General features: G+C 48.9%; 1 protein-coding gene across 3 annotated transcripts in view; it reads left to right on the forward strand.

The window, feature by feature from the left end:
* Positions 1–18965, forward strand: part of LOC121274142 (arf-GAP domain and FG repeat-containing protein 1-like) — a 109743-nt gene that overhangs the window by 57423 nt on the left and 33355 nt on the right. For 2 of the 3 annotated variants that reach the window (XM_041181317.1, XM_041181316.1), the window contains exons 4-7: positions 196–346; positions 8514–8667; positions 10730–10852; positions 17859–18068. In XM_041181317.1, coding sequence (XP_041037251.1) covers positions 196–346; positions 8514–8667; positions 10730–10852; positions 17859–18068 — 638 coding nt within the window. The remainder of the gene's footprint in view (positions 1–195; positions 347–8513; positions 8668–10729; positions 10853–17858; positions 18069–18965) is intronic. The other variant, XM_041181318.1, reaches the window with a different exon arrangement.

The raw sequence follows: 18965 nt of genomic DNA on the forward strand, positions 1-18965 counted from the left end.
ATCGGCACACTCTGCATGAGCTCTGTTGCATGTACCAACCTGTCATATATCAAAAATCAATATGAGAGTTTGGAGTTACTGAGTGAATGCTCTGTGCTGTAAGTGAAATGGGATAACATGTAGCGAGGGTAATATGTTGCAGTTTCGAGAGCAGATTGCATCATCGTCCTTGCTAAACTCGGTCTTTGCTTACAGGTATGTTCCTCCAGAACGGGTAAAGGTGTCTGCAGCCACATCTGCTTCCACTTCCCTTAGCAGCAGGAGCAGCACACCAGATGTCAAACCGCTGAAGACCCTCATGGGAGAATCGACTCCAGCCCTCAACGTCACAAAAAGTGCCAGCCAGGTACCGGGGGGGGTGGGAATATTGCACGTTTCTCAGCTAAAGAGCAACAAGCAGCAACTTGAATTCCTTATAACGCCTTTAACATAGTAAAACATCCCAAGGTGCTTCACAGGAGCGCTCATCAAATAAAATTTAGCACCAAGCCACGTAAGGGGATATTAGGGACAAGTGACCATAAGCTTGGTCAAACATAGGCCCCAAGGGGTGTATTGAAGGATGAGAGAGAGGCGGAGAGGTTTGGGGAGGGAAGCTTAGGGCCCCAGGCTGCTGAAGCCAATGATGGAAATCAAGTGGCCGGAATTGGAGGAGCACAGAGATCTGAGAGGCTTGTGGGACTGGAAGAGATTACAGAGATAGGGAGGGGAGCGAGGTCAGGGAGGGATGTGAAAGCAAGGCTGAGAATTTTAAAAAGCTGCCCCCTGTTCTCCCGGAATACACTGACAGCACTGGAGAATGGTTTGTCGTTCTCTGGCAGTCCTTGTCTAAGTGGCTGTTCTTAATGCGTAAGCTTTATATCTGCTAGTTATATGACTGTAAAGGGCATCACAGCCCATCCCAGTCCTGTCCTCATTTGGGATAGTAGATAGAGTCACGACAGTTGGCCTCTGTGGCATTGATGTGAATGCCTAGTGCTAGGTCAGCTGACTCAGCAGGCACTGGGGATTGAATGTGGTCTTTCCTGCACTGTATGACTCAGTAGCACAGGAATTGAGAGAATGTGGGCAGAAACAACCAGCTTAATGTGTACGCTGGTGAGCTCAGTGGGTGGCAATCTCACCTCTGAGCCAGAAAGCCAGGGATTCAATCCCAACCCAGAGACTGAGGCCATAACCCAGGCTGATACTCCAGTTAGGTAGACATAACCCAGGCTGATACTCCAGTTAGGTAGACATAACCCAGGCTGATACTCCAGTTAGGTAGACATAACCCAGGCTGATACTCCAGTTAGGTGGCCATAACCCAGGCTGATACTCCAGTTTGGTGGACATAACCCAGGCTGATACTCCAGTTAGGTGGCCATAACCCAGGCTGATACTCCAGTTAGGTGGACATAACCCAGGCTGATACTCCAGTTAGGTGGACATAACCCAGGCTGATACTCCAGTTAGGTGGACATAACCCAGGCTGATACTCCAGTTAGGTGGACATAACCCAGGCTGATACTCCAGTTAGGTGGACATAACCCAGGCTGATACTTGTTAGGTGGCCATAACCCAGGCTGATACTCCAGTTAGGTGGACATAACCCAGGCTGATACTCCAGTTAGGTGGACATAACCCAGGCTGATACTCCAGTTAGGTGGCCATAACCCAGGCTGATACTCCAGTTAGGTGGCCATAACCCAGGCTGATACTCCAGTTAGGCGGGAGTGCTGCACTGTTGGAGGTGCTGTAATTCAGATGAGACGTTAAACTAAGGCCCCGTCCACCCTCTCAGGTGGACGTAAAGATACCAAGGCCACTATGGGAAGAAAAGCAGTGAGCTTTCTGCTCAGTGTCCTAGAGCAATACTTATCCCTCAACCAACTCTGGCCATGATCTCATTGCCCTTTGTAGGATCTTCCTGTGTGCAAATTGGGTGTGATTCCTAACAGTAACTGTGAAGAGCTTTTGGGTATCCTGAGATGGTGAAAGATGTGATGGATATGCAAGTTCCATCTCTTGCCTTAACAACCCACTGTGGCACCAGACCTTGCAGCAATCAGGGTACGAAGTCCATACCAAACTCTCACCCACAGTTTTGACTGCCTATTCGTAGCATCGCGCTTGTTCCCTACCTACCCAAAAGGGAATTAAATGTTGCTCCCCACTGCCCAGCCTGCTGCGTGGGTCTGATCAATATCAGGTTCATAGGAGCAACCTCTCGTGTCCCATTTCCAATTCAATTAGATCGTTGCTGATTTGTACCTTTACTCATCCCATTTACCCGCCTTTCTGTCTTAACCCCACAAACCTTTATGTAGCAAATATCTGTTGATCTCAGTCTTAAAAGCTTCAGCTGCCCTTGATAGTGCACAAAAATTGATCAGTTTCACTTTTGAATATACTCATCGATTTGACTATCCACAGCTCTCGGGGCAGTGAATTCCAAAGATTCACCACCCCCTGAGTGAAGAAATTTCTCACCACCTCAGTCCTAAATGGCCGATTCCTTACCCTGAGACTGTGACCCTCCCTTTTTCTAGACCCTCCAGCCAGGGGGAAAGCAGTCTCTCAGCATCGGCCCTGTCAAGCCCACTCAGAATTTTATACAATTCAACAACATCACCTGTAAACTCCAGAGAATGCAGGCACGTCTACCCGAATGGGACAGTCCTTCCATCCCATTCCCTCGCCCTCTGTTTTGGGTCCAACTGCAGCCGCTCCACGAGCTCAAACCCTCCCAACCCCTGCTTCCAGAACCTACGCTTTTAGTCTCTTACCTGAGACATCCCTGGGATGTAGGACTGTAATATATATATGCACAAACCGGTTAGTAAAGTGTATGGGATTCTGGGATTATAGGAAGGGACACTGAGTACAAAAGCAAAGCCGTTATGATAAACCTGTCTAAAACACTGGTCCTGCCTCCGCTGGATGCTTGCACCCAGTTCTGGGCACTGCATTTCGGAAGAAAGATTCGTAAGAATGGTTCCAGGGATGAGGAACTTCAGCTACATAGGTAGATTGGAGAGGTAGCGGCTGTTTTCCTTGGAGAAGAGAAGGTTAAGAGGAGATTTGATAGAGGAATTCAAAATCATGAGGTGGCTGGACAGAGTAGATAGGGAGAAACTGTTCCCATTGGCGGAAGGATTGAGATGAGGGCACAGAGCCCAGGTGATTGGCAAAAGAAACAATGACGACATGAGGAGAAACATTTTCACACACCGAGTGATTAGGATCTGGAATGCACTGTCTGAGAGTGTGGTGGAGACAGGATCAATCGAGTGGTTAGGGTCTGGAATGCACTGTCTGAGAGTTGGTGGAGACAGGGTCAATCGAGTAGTTAGGGTCTGGAATGCACTGTCTGAGAGTGAGGTGGAGACAGGGTCAATCGAGTGGTTAGGGTCTGGAATGCAATGCCTGAGAGTGTAGTGGAGACAGGGTCAATCGAGTGGTTAGGACCAGGAATGCACTGTCTGAGAGTGTGGTGGAAACAAGGTCAATCGAGTGGTTAGGGTCTGGAATGCAATGCATGAGAGTGTGGGGGAGACAGGGTCAATCGAGTGGTTAGGATCTGGAATGCACTGTCTGAGAGTGTGGTGGAGACAGGGTCAATCAAGTGGTTAGGGTCTGGAATGCACTGTCTGAGACTGTGGTGGAGACAGGGTCAATCGAGTGGTTGCGATCTGGAATGCCATGTCAGAGAGTGTGGTGGAGACAGGGTCAGTCGAGTGGTTAGGATCTGGAATGCACTGTCTGAGAGTGTGGTGGAGACAGGGTCAACTGAGTGGTTAGGATCTGGGATGCACTGTCCGAGAGTGTGGGGGAGACAGGGTCAGTCGAGTGGTTAGGATCTGGAATGTACTGTCTGAGAGTGTGGCGGAGACAGGGTCAATCGAGTGGTTAGGATCTGGAATGCACTGTCTGAGAGTGTGGTGGAGACAGGGTCAATCGAGTGGTTAGGATCTGGAATGCACTGTCAGAGAGCGTGGGGGAGACAGGGTCAGTCGAGTGGTTAGGATATGGAATGCACTGTCTGAGAGTGTGGTGGAGACAGGGTCAATCGAGTGGTTAGGATCTGGAATGCACTGTCTGAGAGTGTGGTGGAGACAGGGTCAATCGAGTGGTTAGGATCTGGAATGCACTGTCTGAGAGTGTGGTGGAGACAGGGTCAATTGAGTGGTTAGGATCTGGAATGCACTGTCAGAGAGTGTGGTGGAGACAGGGCCAATCGAGCGGTTAGGATCTGGAATGCACTCTCTGAGAGTATGGTGGAGACAGGGTCAATCGAGTGGTTAGGGTCTGGAATGCACTGTCTGAGAGTATGGTGGAGACAGGGTCTACGAAATTATTCAAGTGATCCTTTGTTGCACTTCCTCCAAGGCAAGAATGCCTTTCCTTAACCTCCTGCTCTTATCTACATGACTTGCTCTATGGTTGTCTGCACTGGGCTAGCAGTGTCCACATTCTTCAAGGGCTAATTACTTTCTAGGATGTCGGATGAGCTATCCTGCCGTGCTGTGGAATTCCTTTGAATATCCTACTAAGTAAGCAGAAGAGACCTCAGTTTAAAGTCTCACGTGAGAAGCTGGAAGTGCAGCACTGCACTGAAGTATCAGCCTCAGTTATGTGCTCGAGTGCAGAAGTGGGACCTCCTGACTTGCAGCGGGGGCTGCTTAAATGGGGACAAACTGACTCTTGAACAGACAATGCTGGTATTATACAGCTGCTCCTCCTGCACCTTGTGGAGAGAGTGCAGATTTCAGCAGATGTTGAGCTGTACACCACAGGAGGAGGCCATTCAGCCCTTCATGCCTGTGGCAGCTCTTTGAAAGAACTGCCCAGTTAGTCCCGCTCCCCAGCTTTTGCCCCCATAACCCCGAAAGCTAGCCCTCTTCAAGTTACCCCTCTAATTGCCTTTTGAAAGTTCCCATGGGATCTGCATCATCCACCCAGGTCGTGCATTCCAAATCACACCTCATTGTGTGAAATAATCTCTTTTTATGAATGCCCTCATTTTCCCTCTGTCTCTTTTGCTAATTATTTTAAAACTGGTCCCCCTGGTTACTGGCCCACTTGTCAGTGAAACAGCTTCTCCCTCCTTGCTGTATTGAAACCCTTCATGAATCTCTCTGATAAATGTTCCCTTAACCTTCTCTGCTCCAAGGAGAACAATCCCAGCTTCTCCAGTCTCTCTCCACGTTAACTGCAGTTCCTCATCTTTGGTCCCATTCTGGTACCGTGGCTCTGGCATCCTTCCTAATCTTGAACCCACAACCTTCTGACTCAGAGGTGAGAATGCTGCGCACTGAACCATGGCTGACAGGGAGGGAGAGATTGATGCTGAGCATTCTTGACCTGTCGTTGAGCAGTGAAACCCCAGAACACTCAGTCAATGTGTAACACATGAATTGTCATGAGGATTCAGACTTGAATAGAATAATAACGCAGGCAAAGGTATCCGATTATAAAATTCTTGGATAAATTTTTTTTTAATGTCCTGAAATCACAGGGGTGTGAGTAGCACACTGATAGCTGATGAACAGGCAAATAACATCATGCAGGACCCATCAAAACTTACAAACTGACCTCTTTCAGTTCAGTTGTGTCCCCATTTTATAAACACCCCACTGAAGCTGAATCGTCCCAATCCACAGGACAACTGGCCCCTCGTTCCCTAAACTATGAGATCAGAGATTTACACACCCAGTTGTCTGGATGATAACCATGGAGCTGAATCATCCACACAGCCCACATCCTTGCCCTTCAATCACTTTCCTTTGACCCACAGAAAAGCTGGTCTCTTCCACCCAGGCATTCTGTGCTTAACTTAACCATAGGAAAAAACCCACACTTCCCCTCTCCTCCATTTTAACCCAACCATGAGATTAAAGGGTTACCTGTCCCCTGAACGATACTCACAGCCTCCAGCCCAGTTGGCCCATTCTAGTTTCTAGAGCACTGATCAGGCATCCAGGGGAAAAGATGTCAATGTCTGGCTGTACAGTGAGCAACAAAGGAAGGTAAACCTTTCTTATACCCCTCTGTACGTCTGTTCAGAACATGTGGCAGTCAGGTATTGGTTAATTCCTGGATGGCTGGCTCTATTAGTGGTCAAAGTGATGTCACCCCTCATTGGCAAGAGTCCCTGTGAACTGTTTCAAAATGCCCTTTTTGACTGTTACAAGACTCCCAAAGAGGCCTAGCATTCCACATGTTCGATAAGCATCATCAGGTGTACCTTTATCCTGTTTCAAGGATCCACGCTCCCCAGACCACAGTGATAACCTATGAGATGAGAAGGAGTCTCGAGATTCCCTTCATGACGTTCATCCTGCCAACGTTTTGATAATTGTACCATTGGAATGTCTACCATAAGGCCAAACCCGTACCTGACCTCATATAATGACAGGCTTTCAGTCAAATTATTGCCTGGGTCCTGCCTTAAGAATGCAGCATGAACAGGACACAAGATATTTCACACTGTATTTCTGCACAAGTGAATTAACCATTACTATTTTTCACTCACTTAACCCTTGTGTTCCCACAAAGATTAAGCTAGCAAGCTCAACAGTGGCCAGTTTGACTTCATATATCTTATGCCTTATTCTCATACCACAACAGACATAACTATAGACATGGTATGCAACCTAAAATTCACCAGTTACTTCATTTCAGGCTTTTCAGCCCATATTACCAGACTATCTTGATCTTTCCTTCTCTGTAATTCACAGGTCTCATTACTTAGGACCTTCCGGCACAGAAAGAGGCCATTCGGTCTGTTGTACCTGTGTCGGCACTTTCAAAGAGCTGTCCTATTCCTCCCACTCCCCCCTGCTCTTTTCCCACAGCCCTGAAAATATTCCTTTTCTCCTTTTGAAAGTTCCTATTGCATCTGCTTCCAACGCCCTTTCAGGCAGCGCCTTCCAGATCGCCACAACTCGCTGTGTGAAAAAAGAATTCTCCTGATAGTGGGCCTTTTCAAACATTAATGTGCCTTTCTCTCTTCAGCTGCTGATGGCTCCTGCATATAACTCCAGCCCTTTCTGTTGAAATGAGAAGCATTTGCAGAAGCTCGGAGCACAGATACTGGCAGCCCAAGGGGCCTTGAACTGAAGCTAATGAAATTGTTTGCTGTCCCTGGACAGGGAATGGAGACCTTATTAATCATCACGTTATCTTATAAAAGAAATGTTAAATTCCTGTTTAAATTTCTTAACGTTAAGGAGTTCAGCGAAGCTGGGCAGAGAGCATTCCATTGTGATCAGCCAGTATTGGCGTCAGGCATTGCAAGGACGAGTGCAGCAAGGCTAAGTTGCCGATTGTTCCTCCCTCTTCTCTGCCTCAGCTCCCATTTCTGCCAAATGCCTTCACCCCTCCCATTGCAGCAGCTTGATAAGTTTCCTATTCCGTACTAAGTATCCTGTGGCCTTGCCAATGATCCCACAAAACCCAGGTTCGCCATTCCCAGTGCAGTACTGAGGGAGCGCCGCACTGTCTGTCTGTTGAGTTAGATAAAGCTCTTGGGGCGAAAGGGATCAAAGGATATGGGAAGAAAGCGGGAGCAGGCTATTGAGTTGTATGATCAGCCATGATCATATTGAATGGCGGAGCAGGCTCGAAGGGCCGAATGGCCTCCTCCTGCTCCTGCTCCTAGTTTCTATGTCTGTGGTACCATCTTTCGGACGAGATGTTAACCTCCAGCCCCCGCCTGTCCTCTTGGGTGGACAGAAAGGTTCCATGGCCGTTATTGGAAGAATTCGGGATGTTCTTACCCAGTTTCTCAGGGCCAATACTTAACCTCAGTCAACATTGCTTAAACAATCAGACGATCTGGCCATTTTTCTTGTTGTTTGTGGGATCTTGCTGTGCATAAACTAGCTGCACCTTATAACAGTGATTACGTCTCAAAAAAAGCACCTCATTGGCTGTGAAGCGAATGAGGGTGTCCGGAGGGCGTGAAGGGTGCTATATAAATGCAAGCCCACTCCTTATTTCTTTCAGCGAGATTGTTGTTCCTACCCTGTGTTCCCAGAGCTAAGCTGAGCCTGTAAGACTCGGTGCAGGCCCCTTACAGCCAGCAGGCTAATTTGAACCCAGGTTGCAGGGTAAAAGGGACCTGAACATTCAAATGGAAAATCCAGATTTCTTCACCCGGATGTGTTCGACATGATCCTTGGTATGCTTTACTGTGTTAAAGGCACTATATAAATACAGGTGGTTGTTCCCATTGAAAAAAAGAACTTGCATTTCTATAGCACCTTTCACAACCTGTGGATATCCCAAAGTGCTTTATAACCAATGAAGTGTGGTCACTGTTGGATTGTAGGAAATGTGGCAGCCAATCCACACCCAGCAATATCTCTCAAACTGCAGTGTGACGATGACCAGGTTAGCGGTTTCTGTGATTTTCCGTTGTGGCCCCAGGACACTGGGGATGGAGTTCCGGTTTGTAGGCCACAAAGTTCTGAGTTTCACCTCCCCTTTTCTTCTCTCTCTAACCCCCCCCCGCCCACTCCACCTAGGTTGCCAGCCAGGCACCGATGCAGCAACAGAGTCAGCAGCCGGCAAAGAAGTCACAGCTGGATCTCCTGGCGGACATTGGAGGTGATCCTTTCGCTACCCCAGCGCCCCAGCATGCTACCACACAGGCCTTTGGGGCCTTTCCTGGCTTTGGAGGTAAGATTTTGTATGTTGAACTGAAGCAGGAAAACAATTTCCCTCTCCCCACCCTACTGGCCCCCCCCCCTCCCCCAGCAGTTCTTACCACCAGCAGTTTCCCCTCTGAATGGTGCTGGGTGCATCAGTCCGGGCAATGCAGGTCTGCTGTACCATGAAGTGACGATTGCGCTTGAACCTGAAAATGTTGTTGTCCCGCACACAAACACAAGGAGCGAGTGTCAGATATAGACAAGGTCAGGCTGAGCACTGACATTCCTCCCATGGTCGAATGACTTGCTAGTGCTCACCAGATTCCAGAAGGGGTCACCTACTCTTTTATGGGATGTGGGGGTCACTGGCTGGGCCAGCATTTATTGCTCATCCCTAATTGCCCCTTGAGAAGGTGGTGGTGAGCTGCCTTCTTGAGCCGCTGCAGTCCATGTGGTGTAGGTACACCCACAGTGCTGTTAGGGAGGGAGTTCCAGATTTTGACCCAGCAATAATGAAGGATGGTAGGTGCCTTGAAGGGGAACTTCCAGGTGGTGGTGTTCCCATGTATCTGCTGCCCTTGTCCTTCTAGGTCGTAGAGATGGAATGTGCTGTCAAAGGAGCCTTGGTGAGTTGCTGCCCTGCCTCTTGTAGATGGTACACACACTGCTGCTACTGTGCGTTGGTGGTGGGGAAAGTGAATATTTAAGGTGTTGGACAGGCTGCCAATCAAGTGGGCTGCTTTTTTCTTAATGGTGTTGAGCTCCTTAAATGTTGTGGGAGCTGCACAAATCCAGGCAAGTGGGGAGCATTGCATCACACTCCTGACTTGTGCCTTGTAGATGGTGGACAGGCTTTGGGGAGTTAGGGGGTGAGTTACTCGCCACAGGATTTCTAGTCTCTGACCTGCTCCTGTAGCCACGGTATTTATTTGGCTGTCCAGTTCGCTTCTGGTCAGTGGTAACCCCCAGGATGTTGATAGTCGGGGATTCCATGGTAATGCCATGGAACGTCAAGGGACGATGGTTGGATTCTCTCTTGTTGGAGATGGTCACTGCCTGACACTTGTGTGGCGTGAGTGTTACTTGCCACTTGTCAGCCCATGCCTGGATATTGTCTAAGTCTTGCTGCATTTGGCCATGGACTGCTTCAGTATCTGAGGAGTCGTGAATGGTGCTGAACATTGTGGAATAATCAGCGAACATCCCCGCTTCTGACCTGATGTTGGAAGGAAGGTCATTGATGAAGCAGCTGAAGATGGTTGGGCCTAGGACACTAACCTAAGGAACTCCAGCAGTGATGTCCTGGAGCTGAGATGACTGACCTCCAACAACCACAACCATCTTCCTTTGTGCTAGGTATGACTCCAACCAGCAGAGAGATTTCCCCCTGATTCCCATTGACCCCAGTTTTGCCAGGGCTCCTTGATGTCACACTCAGTCAAATGCTGCCTTGATGTCAAGGGCAGTCACTCTCACCTTACCTCGAGAGTTCAGCTCTTTTGTCCATATTTTGACTGAGCCTGTAATGAGGTCAGGAGCTGAGTGGCCCCAAACTGAGTGTCAGTGTGTTGCTGAGTAAGTGTTGCTTAATAGAACCATCGACAACACCCTCCTTCATGTTGCTGATGAAAATTGAGAGTGAGAATCCTGTCCGATTTTTTTCTCTCAGAGTAACAGTGTTCAGGAAGGACATATTGGCCTCGGAGCACAGATTCACCAGAATGACATGCGGGTTAAAAGGGTTAAATTAAGTGGACAAGTTGCATAAGCTATGTGTATATTCCCTTGCATTTAGATGGGTGACCTAACGAGATCCTTTAAATGATAAAGGGATTCGATAGGTGATGTTTGGAAAACCATTTCACTCCAAGACGTGGTTCTCACTGGAGAGATTCGAACTAACCATCCTCACACGTGATGAACTCCCCACGTACATAGGGATAAGTGTCAAATATAACGCGAATGTGATTTCAGACTCTTCCACTTCATTTAGCAGACAAAGGTTCGAGGTTATTTTACAGCTAGAAATGTTACTTGTGAGACCTTTGTGAAGATGTCCTGCAGTAACGACAGTTCCGTTTCTCTTCCAGCTCAACAGACTGCGCACCCGGGTTTCCCAGGCTTCAGTGCATTCAGTGGCGGAGGTTCGGCTAACGTCGGAAACTTCCCACCGGCCAATCAAGCCCCTTTCCAGGTTCAGGCCGCAGCATCAGGTATGGCACCTTTTAAAGTTCATATATCCCCTGGTGTACGGGATCTTTAAACTTATCAAGGAGTTCCATAGGGTAGGCGTAGAGAAGGTGTTTTCGTTTGTGGAAGGGACCAGAACTAGGGGCCATAAACATGTCATGAAGATGAATAAACCCAATGGGGAATTCAGGAGAAACTCCTTTACCCAGAGAGTGGGGAGAATGTGGAACTCGCTCCCACAGGGAGTGGTCGAGGTGAATAGTATCGATACATTTAAGGGGGAAGCTGGATAAACACATGAGGGAGAAAGGAATAGAAGGATAGGCTGATAGGGGAAGGTGAAGAGGGGGTGGGATGAGGCTCGTGTGGAGCGTAAACACCAGCACAGAGCAGATGGGCTGAATGGCCTGTTTCTGTGCTGTGTATCCTATGATACGTACAAACATCCGTAACACTTGGTCTCAAACGCACACATGTATACATTCTCTGACACGTGCACACACCAACAAGAACATCTTTCATCTAAATATAATCAGTAACCCTGAGGTGTATCACCTAATGTATGTAAAATTAGACACTGAGCCACATGGCCAAAGGCTCAGTCAAAGAAGTAGGCTTTAAGGAGTTTCCTAAAGGAGGAGGAGAGAGAGGCGGAGAGGTTTGTGGGGGGAATTCCAGGGCTTGGGGCCCAGGCACAGCCACCAATGATGCAGCAATGGAAATTGGGAGGCAGGAGAGGCCAGAATTTGTTTGGTGTTTTGGAGCTAAGGGAGATTAGTGTGGTAGGGAGAGGGGAATGGATGGTGAAGCCCTGAAGAGATTTGAAACCAAGTATTATAAGTTTGAAAGCGAGACATTGTTTGACTGGGAGCCAACGTAGATAGGGGAATGGGACTTGCTGTGAGTTAGGACGAGGGCAGCAGAGTTTGGAAAGGTCTCGATATTGCAGAGCAATGTAGCAGACCAGCCAGGAGTGCACTGGAATAGTTAAGTCTGTCGATAACAAAGGTATGGATGATGCTTTCACAGCAAATGAGCTGACGCAGGGTTGAAGGCGGGTGAAGCGATGAAGTTGGGAATAGGAGGCCTCAGTGATGGTTGCGGGTGTGTGGTTAGGAAGCTCAGTTCAGGGTCAGGTATAACGCCATGATTGTGAACAGCCTGGTTCAGCTTCGAGAGAGTTGCCAGGGAGAGTTATGGAGTCAGTATCTAGGGAGTGGAGTTAGTTACCGGGGACCAAAGACAGTCTCACCGGTATTTATTTGGAGGAAATTTATGCCCATCCAAGAGAGGATGAGTGGGATAATTCAGAAATGGAGGTGGGGCCAAGAGAAATGAAGCGGGGGGAGAGCCAGCTATCGTCAGCGTACATATGAAAACTGTTCTCAGATGATGTTGTCAGGGGGCAACATACACAACCTCGCATGGCGGAGACAGTGGTGTCGTAGTAATGTCATTCGACTAGTAATCCAGAGGCCCAGGCGAATGCTCCAGGGAGACAGTTCCAAACTCTGCAATGGTGGCTCATAGAATTTAAATTCTAAAACTGGTCTCAGCACTGGTGACCTTAAAACTATTATCAAAAAACCCGTCTGGTTCACTAATGCCCTTTCGGGAAGGAAATCTGCTGTCCTTTCCTGGACTGGCCTGCATGTGACTCCAGACCCACAGCAATGTGGCTGACTCTTAACTGCCCCTCTGAAATGGCTGAGCAAGACACTCAGTGCAAAGCACTGCCCACATCCCATGAAAGAATAATGGTTAAAAAAACACGTTCTTACAGATATATACACATTCGGTCACACGCTTTCATTCATTCACATTCATGAAAATACTCTCACATATACATAACTCTGAGGTAGACGTATAGACACACCCAGAGACAAAAACACACACTGATTATCAGTGTTCTTTTTATTATTCGTTCAAGGGATGTGGGCATCATTGGTAAGACCTGAATTTATTGTGTGTCTTTAATTGCCTCTTGAGAAGGTGGTGGTGAGCTGCCTTCTTGAACCGCTGCAGCTGCACCCACTGTGCTGTTAGGGAGGGAGTTCCAGGATTTTGACCCAGCGACAGTGAAGGAACGGTGATATATTTCCAAGTCAGGATGGTGAGTGACTTAGAAGGGAACTTCCAGGTGGTGATGTTCCCATGTGTCTGCTGCCCTTGTCCTTCTAGATGGTAGTGGTCGTGGGTTTGGAAGGTGCTGTCGAAGGAGCCTTGGTGAGTTCCTGCAGTGCATCTTGCAGATGGTACACACACTGCTGCTACTGTGCGTCGGTGGTGGAGGGAGTGAATGTTGAACCGCTCAAACAGGCTGCTTTGTCCTAGATGCTGTTGAGCTTCTTGAACATTGTTGGAGCTGCACTCATCCAGACAAATGGATTTTGCACACTCAGTAGTCGGATCAGTTTTCTGAATGCGGAGGTGTTCCCTAGCCAGCTGGACAAGGTCCCCTTGTAATATCTGTGTCTCTTTTACTTCAGCCCTGGGAGCCTTATGTGTGTGAACACTAAGCATAGACTGGATCAAACTTGCTTGTGATTCTCATTGCAGTTGAATATCCCACATGACAAGCGCTGCTTCCTTCGGCATGAGCAACATTTTCCTGTCTAGCAATGGAAACCTCTGTGAATTTTATTCCACCCCATAGCCAGCTTCTTAACTCAGAATAGCTAGCTGTTTTACCAGGGAGGGCATCACAACTGACAGCGATCCTGTCCTCACCTCAATTCCACTCGCTGCCGTTTTCTTAAGAGGGGTGAGGATGGTGCCACCGGATAGTGACCCGGAGTGGGACACTAGGAATATTGTGTAACCCCTTTACTGCTGCCCTGTTGAGATCAGTTGACTTGATAACCAGGCTGGTTAACTGTTCACTCAGCAACATGGCACCCTCCTGCTTGAGCTTATCAGGGCAGCTATGGCTGAGACACTCAAACTATTGGTAATCTGACGGGTCTTACAGCCAGAACTAAATTGTACCACTGTTGTGGCAGCGCTATAACCTTGAAGACTGCAGCAACCCTTTACCATCACCAGGTAGCTGGAGATAGGCAACAAATGCCAACGTGGCCAGTAATACCACATCCTGAGAACACACAGTTTAGCTGAATGTTTGGCTGTGAAGTTAAGTTGGTTACTTGCCAGCAGTCATCATTAACAAGCTGGGCAGCCACTCCATCAGGACCAGGACAAGCTGGGCAGCCACTCCATCAGGACCAGGACAAGCTGGGCAGCCACTCCATCAGGACCAGGACAAGCTGGGCAGCCACTCCATCAGGACCAGGACAAGCTGGGCAGCCACTCCATCAGGACCAGGACAAGCTGGGCAGCCACTCCATCAGGACCAGGACAAGCTGGGCAGCCACTCCATTAGGACCAGGACAAGCTGGGCAGCCACTCCATCAGGACCAGGACAAGCTGGGCAGCCACTCCATCAGGACCAGGACAAGCTGGGCAGCCACTCCATCAGGACCAGGACAAGCTGGGCAGCCACTCCATTAGGACCAGGACAAGCTGGGCAGCTACTCCATTAGGACCAGGATCATTGGTTTTCAGCTTTCAAAGGGTGGAAATAAATGGACAGACCCACAGATCGTGATCCCAAAATGATGGTAGACATCCCATCAAATTTAATTGTTGAATCACTAGAAACTGTGAGACCTATAATTGAACACAAGCGCTTTCAGAAAACCAACCATAGCGCTCTCCACATAAGGAGAGCAGAGCCATTTGGAACATCCTAAACCAATTGCCTGATTAGGATTGGCACTGTCTGCCGGTCACTTTGGCAGGTTTGAATGTGCCTGATGGTGTACCCTTCAATGATAGGCATTTACCATCGTCAGTCTGGATGGGAGTGCAGCACGCTGGCAGTGAGCGTTTGTCTATTGACGAGGGTGGTCCTGGTTTGACCCCTGCTCCACTTGATTCCTCATTCCACCTGAACCTCTCGAGAACCCCCCCCCCCCCCTCCAACCCACCCACCCATCCCCGCCCGGAAATTACAGGTAGGCATCAGCCTCGCTCTGAAAGAAGAGGTGCCCACGACAGGAGCAGCGAAGTGAATTGTGCGTTTGAGGTGGTATCTAGTCAGAAGATACTGCTTCACAGAGGGACACTCTCACTCTCCCCCAATTAACCTCCTTATTGAGACAAGGAATGGAAGAATGCAGGATCTGTTCACTGCAGCCTCAACACTTCTCAAAGAGCTTGAATCCCACTCGGAGAATATTTGAGGCATGCTGCTTTCCAGACTACGCCATCAGGAGTTTCGGCAAATCCTGGAAGGAAATGAGGGGCTGGGGGAAGGAAACACAAAATGACTTCTGCAGCTCTGGCCTTGACCTCCAGCAGTTTCTGCTGCAATTTCTCTGAAGAGTGTTTTTCTCCCATTCTGTTTGTAATTCTGCTTTCCCAGATTATGGGGGTGGGGTGGGGGTTTCAGGGAAGAGAGCTTGCTCAAGGTTAACCCCCTGTCCACCCAAATATCCAGCCCCTGAGGTCTCCCAGTGTTACACTGCCAACTGAAGAGACCTGAAGGTGGCTCGGACATGGCTTCGCCAGCTTGTTTCTAACTTCACCTTCTCTCCTTGACTAGGACCTGAGTCGTGAGCTATGGGCAGGAGTATACTTACCAAGTCTGTGTGGTACTGAGCACCAGTCCTTCAGCACAATGACATTGTATATGGAAACTTTCAGTGATCGATCTCTTTCCTTTCCCATTACCGAGGCACTGACTCTTGCTGGGTTTAGACTTCAACTAACTCACATCACTGTCCCTCACCCCCTTTAGCCTAGGAAGGAAAGGCAGAGAGAAAGGGAGGGCGACTGTAGCAACCCTTAAACATTCACTCCTTCCACCACTGGCAAACCGTGGCAGTAGTGTGTACCATCTACAGGATGCACTGCAGAGACTTACCAAGGCTCCTGCAACAGCACCCTTCAAACCCACAACCTCTACCATCTAGAAGGACAAGGGCAGCAGACACATGGGGACACCACCACCTCTAAATTCCTCTCCTTGGACAAGTATCATCTCTGGGTTAAGATCCTGACAGCGCTGTGGGTGTACCTACACCACATGGACTCCAGCGGCTCAAGAAGGCAGCTCACCACCAGCTTCTCGAGGACAGCAAGGGTCAGGCAGGAAATAAACGCTCACAACTCCAGAAGGAATTTTTAAGAAGGGAGTGAATATTGATAGCACTGCCTGGCCGCGGGTGCATATTGCTGGGGGTGGGGGGCAGTCTGACTGCTGGCGCTGTGCTCAGTTGAATCCGTGCACTTTGTTGAGTTCTGCACTTAATCAGTACAATGCAGCCTGTCTACTTGTCTGACCGCATCATGTTACTCTTCACTAATTGTCTACACTGGAAGGAGATTCCTCACCACCCCTCCTGATGGTGTTGGTAAGTGCCAGGGTTAGGGTTAACATCCTGTGGAATTGTATAAGGGCAGTGCCACACAGTGGCCACCTTTGTACAGCTCCACTCGACAGTGCTTACTGTACCACATTACACATTCCAAGCAAAGTGCTGGATGATGAAGTTCCTCCCACGTATTGACAGTGCAACTACAAATCTAGCTCAATTACATTGAGTGGTATGATATAAAAAACTCTGCTGCCTCGCTGACTCCACATAAACTGAGGATGAAACAGGAGACCTTTGGCCCTGTACTTTGCAGTACCAACTTTGACCGGTCAAAGGTCCAAGAGAGTAATTGAAACAATTCAGAGTCCAAGGTGTTGTAAGTTTGAGACCTGTATTGGCAAATGTGTCTGGATCAGTGAAGGGATGGGTTAATTAGCTGCTTCTTCCAGTCCAGTTTGTAAACAAACACTTCAGTACCTCTACCACCTCCTGCAATCCCTTGGCACAACTTTAGACAGGGAGAGTTTGCACTGTTGACTACCATCAAGTCTCCTTCCCCCATGTGGACATTGGCTGTCTTGTCCCCACGGCTGAATAGCTGCTGACTTGGATGACATGCTGGAGGGTGTGACTGCCTCCCAACCCCTGGCCCCTACCCACCTCCCAGCAAAAGGCAGCGGCATTCTAGAGAGATATGGGGAGGTGGTGGGATTGATGGGCAAGGCAGCGGACAGAGCAGTATCCCTGGACCCAGAACCTGAGAACCTGCGTCCTCTGGAGAGTAGGGGAGAAAAATGAGTGGAATCCTTTACCCTGGCCATAAACGGTTAACTGATGGCTCACTTAACGAATGGTCATTTACTGAGCTTTGTCTGGCTACTAATTCCCTGAAACATTTACGGTGAGATTATAATCGCCATCCAAGAATTGAGATTAAAGTGATGCTGCTTTACTTTTCTCTGACACAGCGAGTAACTATTTGACGCGAGTGTTTTAAGAACTAGGCTGATCTGACTGGGTGACTCTTGTCTGTGAGAGTGCCTGGGTGGCAGTGTGTGTGTGGGCGCGCAGTGCTTTGTGGCCCCAGGCGTGTCTGCATGAGTAATTTCTTGACTTTATTCCCCCTTTTGTGGGCAGGGAGTTGCACTGGCAAACTGAGCCAGAGGTGAGCTTGTGTAGCCAGGTTAGGAGGGGGCGGGGGAGGGAGAATCCCATCTGTGTGTCTCAATATTTCGATGTAACCACTTCCGGTGCTGTGAGGGCTGTGACATATAGTGAGCAGGCTGGTTCCCTGTGGGTTGAAACCGAATGTCGTTGGCTTGGTGCCCATATTGCAATGGTTGGAGAACGGTGAGGCGGGACAGAGTAAATCCAGGGCCACCAAGCGGCTTAACCGGGTCAAAGTTAACACAACCCCACCCCCCCACCCCCGGCTTCCCACAGACCTAGTTTTGATTCTACTGGATATCAAACCCTGTAAGCAGCTACAAGTGGAGACTCGCAAGGTTGTGCATGCCCACCCTGCAAACATTGTGTTTGGTTCTTGTGTCAGTTTTTTTTCTCTCTCTCTCTTTCTCTCGTTTCGTTTTCGTTCTCGTTTAGTTTTTTTTTCCCTCCCATTCCTTTTTGTTTTCTTCATTTGCAACAGGTGGTTCGAGCAGCGCTAACTTTGCAAACTTTGATACCTTCCCAAAATCTTCCAGCAGTAGTTTCGGATCCTTCACTAGCTCTCAGGCCACGTCTGTGCCCGCAAGTTCAACGGCTGTCACCGCCAGTAAACAGGCCGCCTCGCAAGCCGACAAATACGCGGCGCTCGCGGATTTAGAAAGCATCTTTAATGCCCCTAAGTCCACTTCAGGTAAGCTACAGTGAAATGGTGGTGGGGAGGAGTGGGGTGGGAGGTTTGGGCTGGGCAGAGGAAATGGGAAGAATTCAGGTGAGGGCGTGCCTGCAGACTCGGAGCTTCCCCCAGTCCTGTTCCAGATCAGCCCTGAGTGAGCTGCCCACGAGCCACGAAGTGAATTCGGAGAGCAGGTGCAGAATACGATGGGCCGAATGGCCCCCCCCCCCCCCCCCCCCCCCGCCCCCCCCCCCCACCACACCCCTGACCCTGTAGCAATTCTGTGATTCTGTGAAGTCAGGGCACAGAAGGCCCTGTCTTGAAATAGGAAGGAAGTTGTGGCCAGAGTTCGATCTGAACATAACATCTGTAGCAGCGGTTGGAAGCAGTGCTCCTTAGCTAAGACTGGCTCTTCCGCTGAAATGGGCTCCTTTAAAGGGGGCCAGTGGTGGTGGGGGGGTTGTAGGTGGCCGGAATCTGGAAGAAAAGCTATCTAATAAGATAATCATCCCTGGAAAAAATGTGTCAGACCAGTTCTGTCCTTTGGATGAAACGTCGCTGTTTATTCATCACTTAACCCAGTCCAGTGCTATTGACACAGGCGTTACTCTATCCTGTAGCACAGTCAGTTCAATCAGCCTGTCTTTGTCCCTCTCAGGCAGACTGGACAGCACGGACTGTCATAGAAGAAATTACTTCACTATCAAAACTCGATTGGCTGCCCTAATCTATAATTAAAAAGAAAAAGCAAAATATTGCAGATGCTGGAAATCGGAAATTAAAAATAGTGACTCAGCAGGTCTGACAGTGAGCTGACCACCGGAGCTAAACTTTCAGATCAGGTGAAAGGACATCGACCTGAAACGTTAACTCTTTCCCTCTCCACAGTCGCACATCGACCTGAAACGTTAACTC

The sequence above is a fragment of the Carcharodon carcharias genome, assembly GCF_017639515.1.
Source record: "Carcharodon carcharias isolate sCarCar2 chromosome 33 unlocalized genomic scaffold, sCarCar2.pri SUPER_33_unloc_1, whole genome shotgun sequence".
Classification (NCBI taxonomy): domain Eukaryota; kingdom Metazoa; phylum Chordata; class Chondrichthyes; order Lamniformes; family Lamnidae; genus Carcharodon; species Carcharodon carcharias.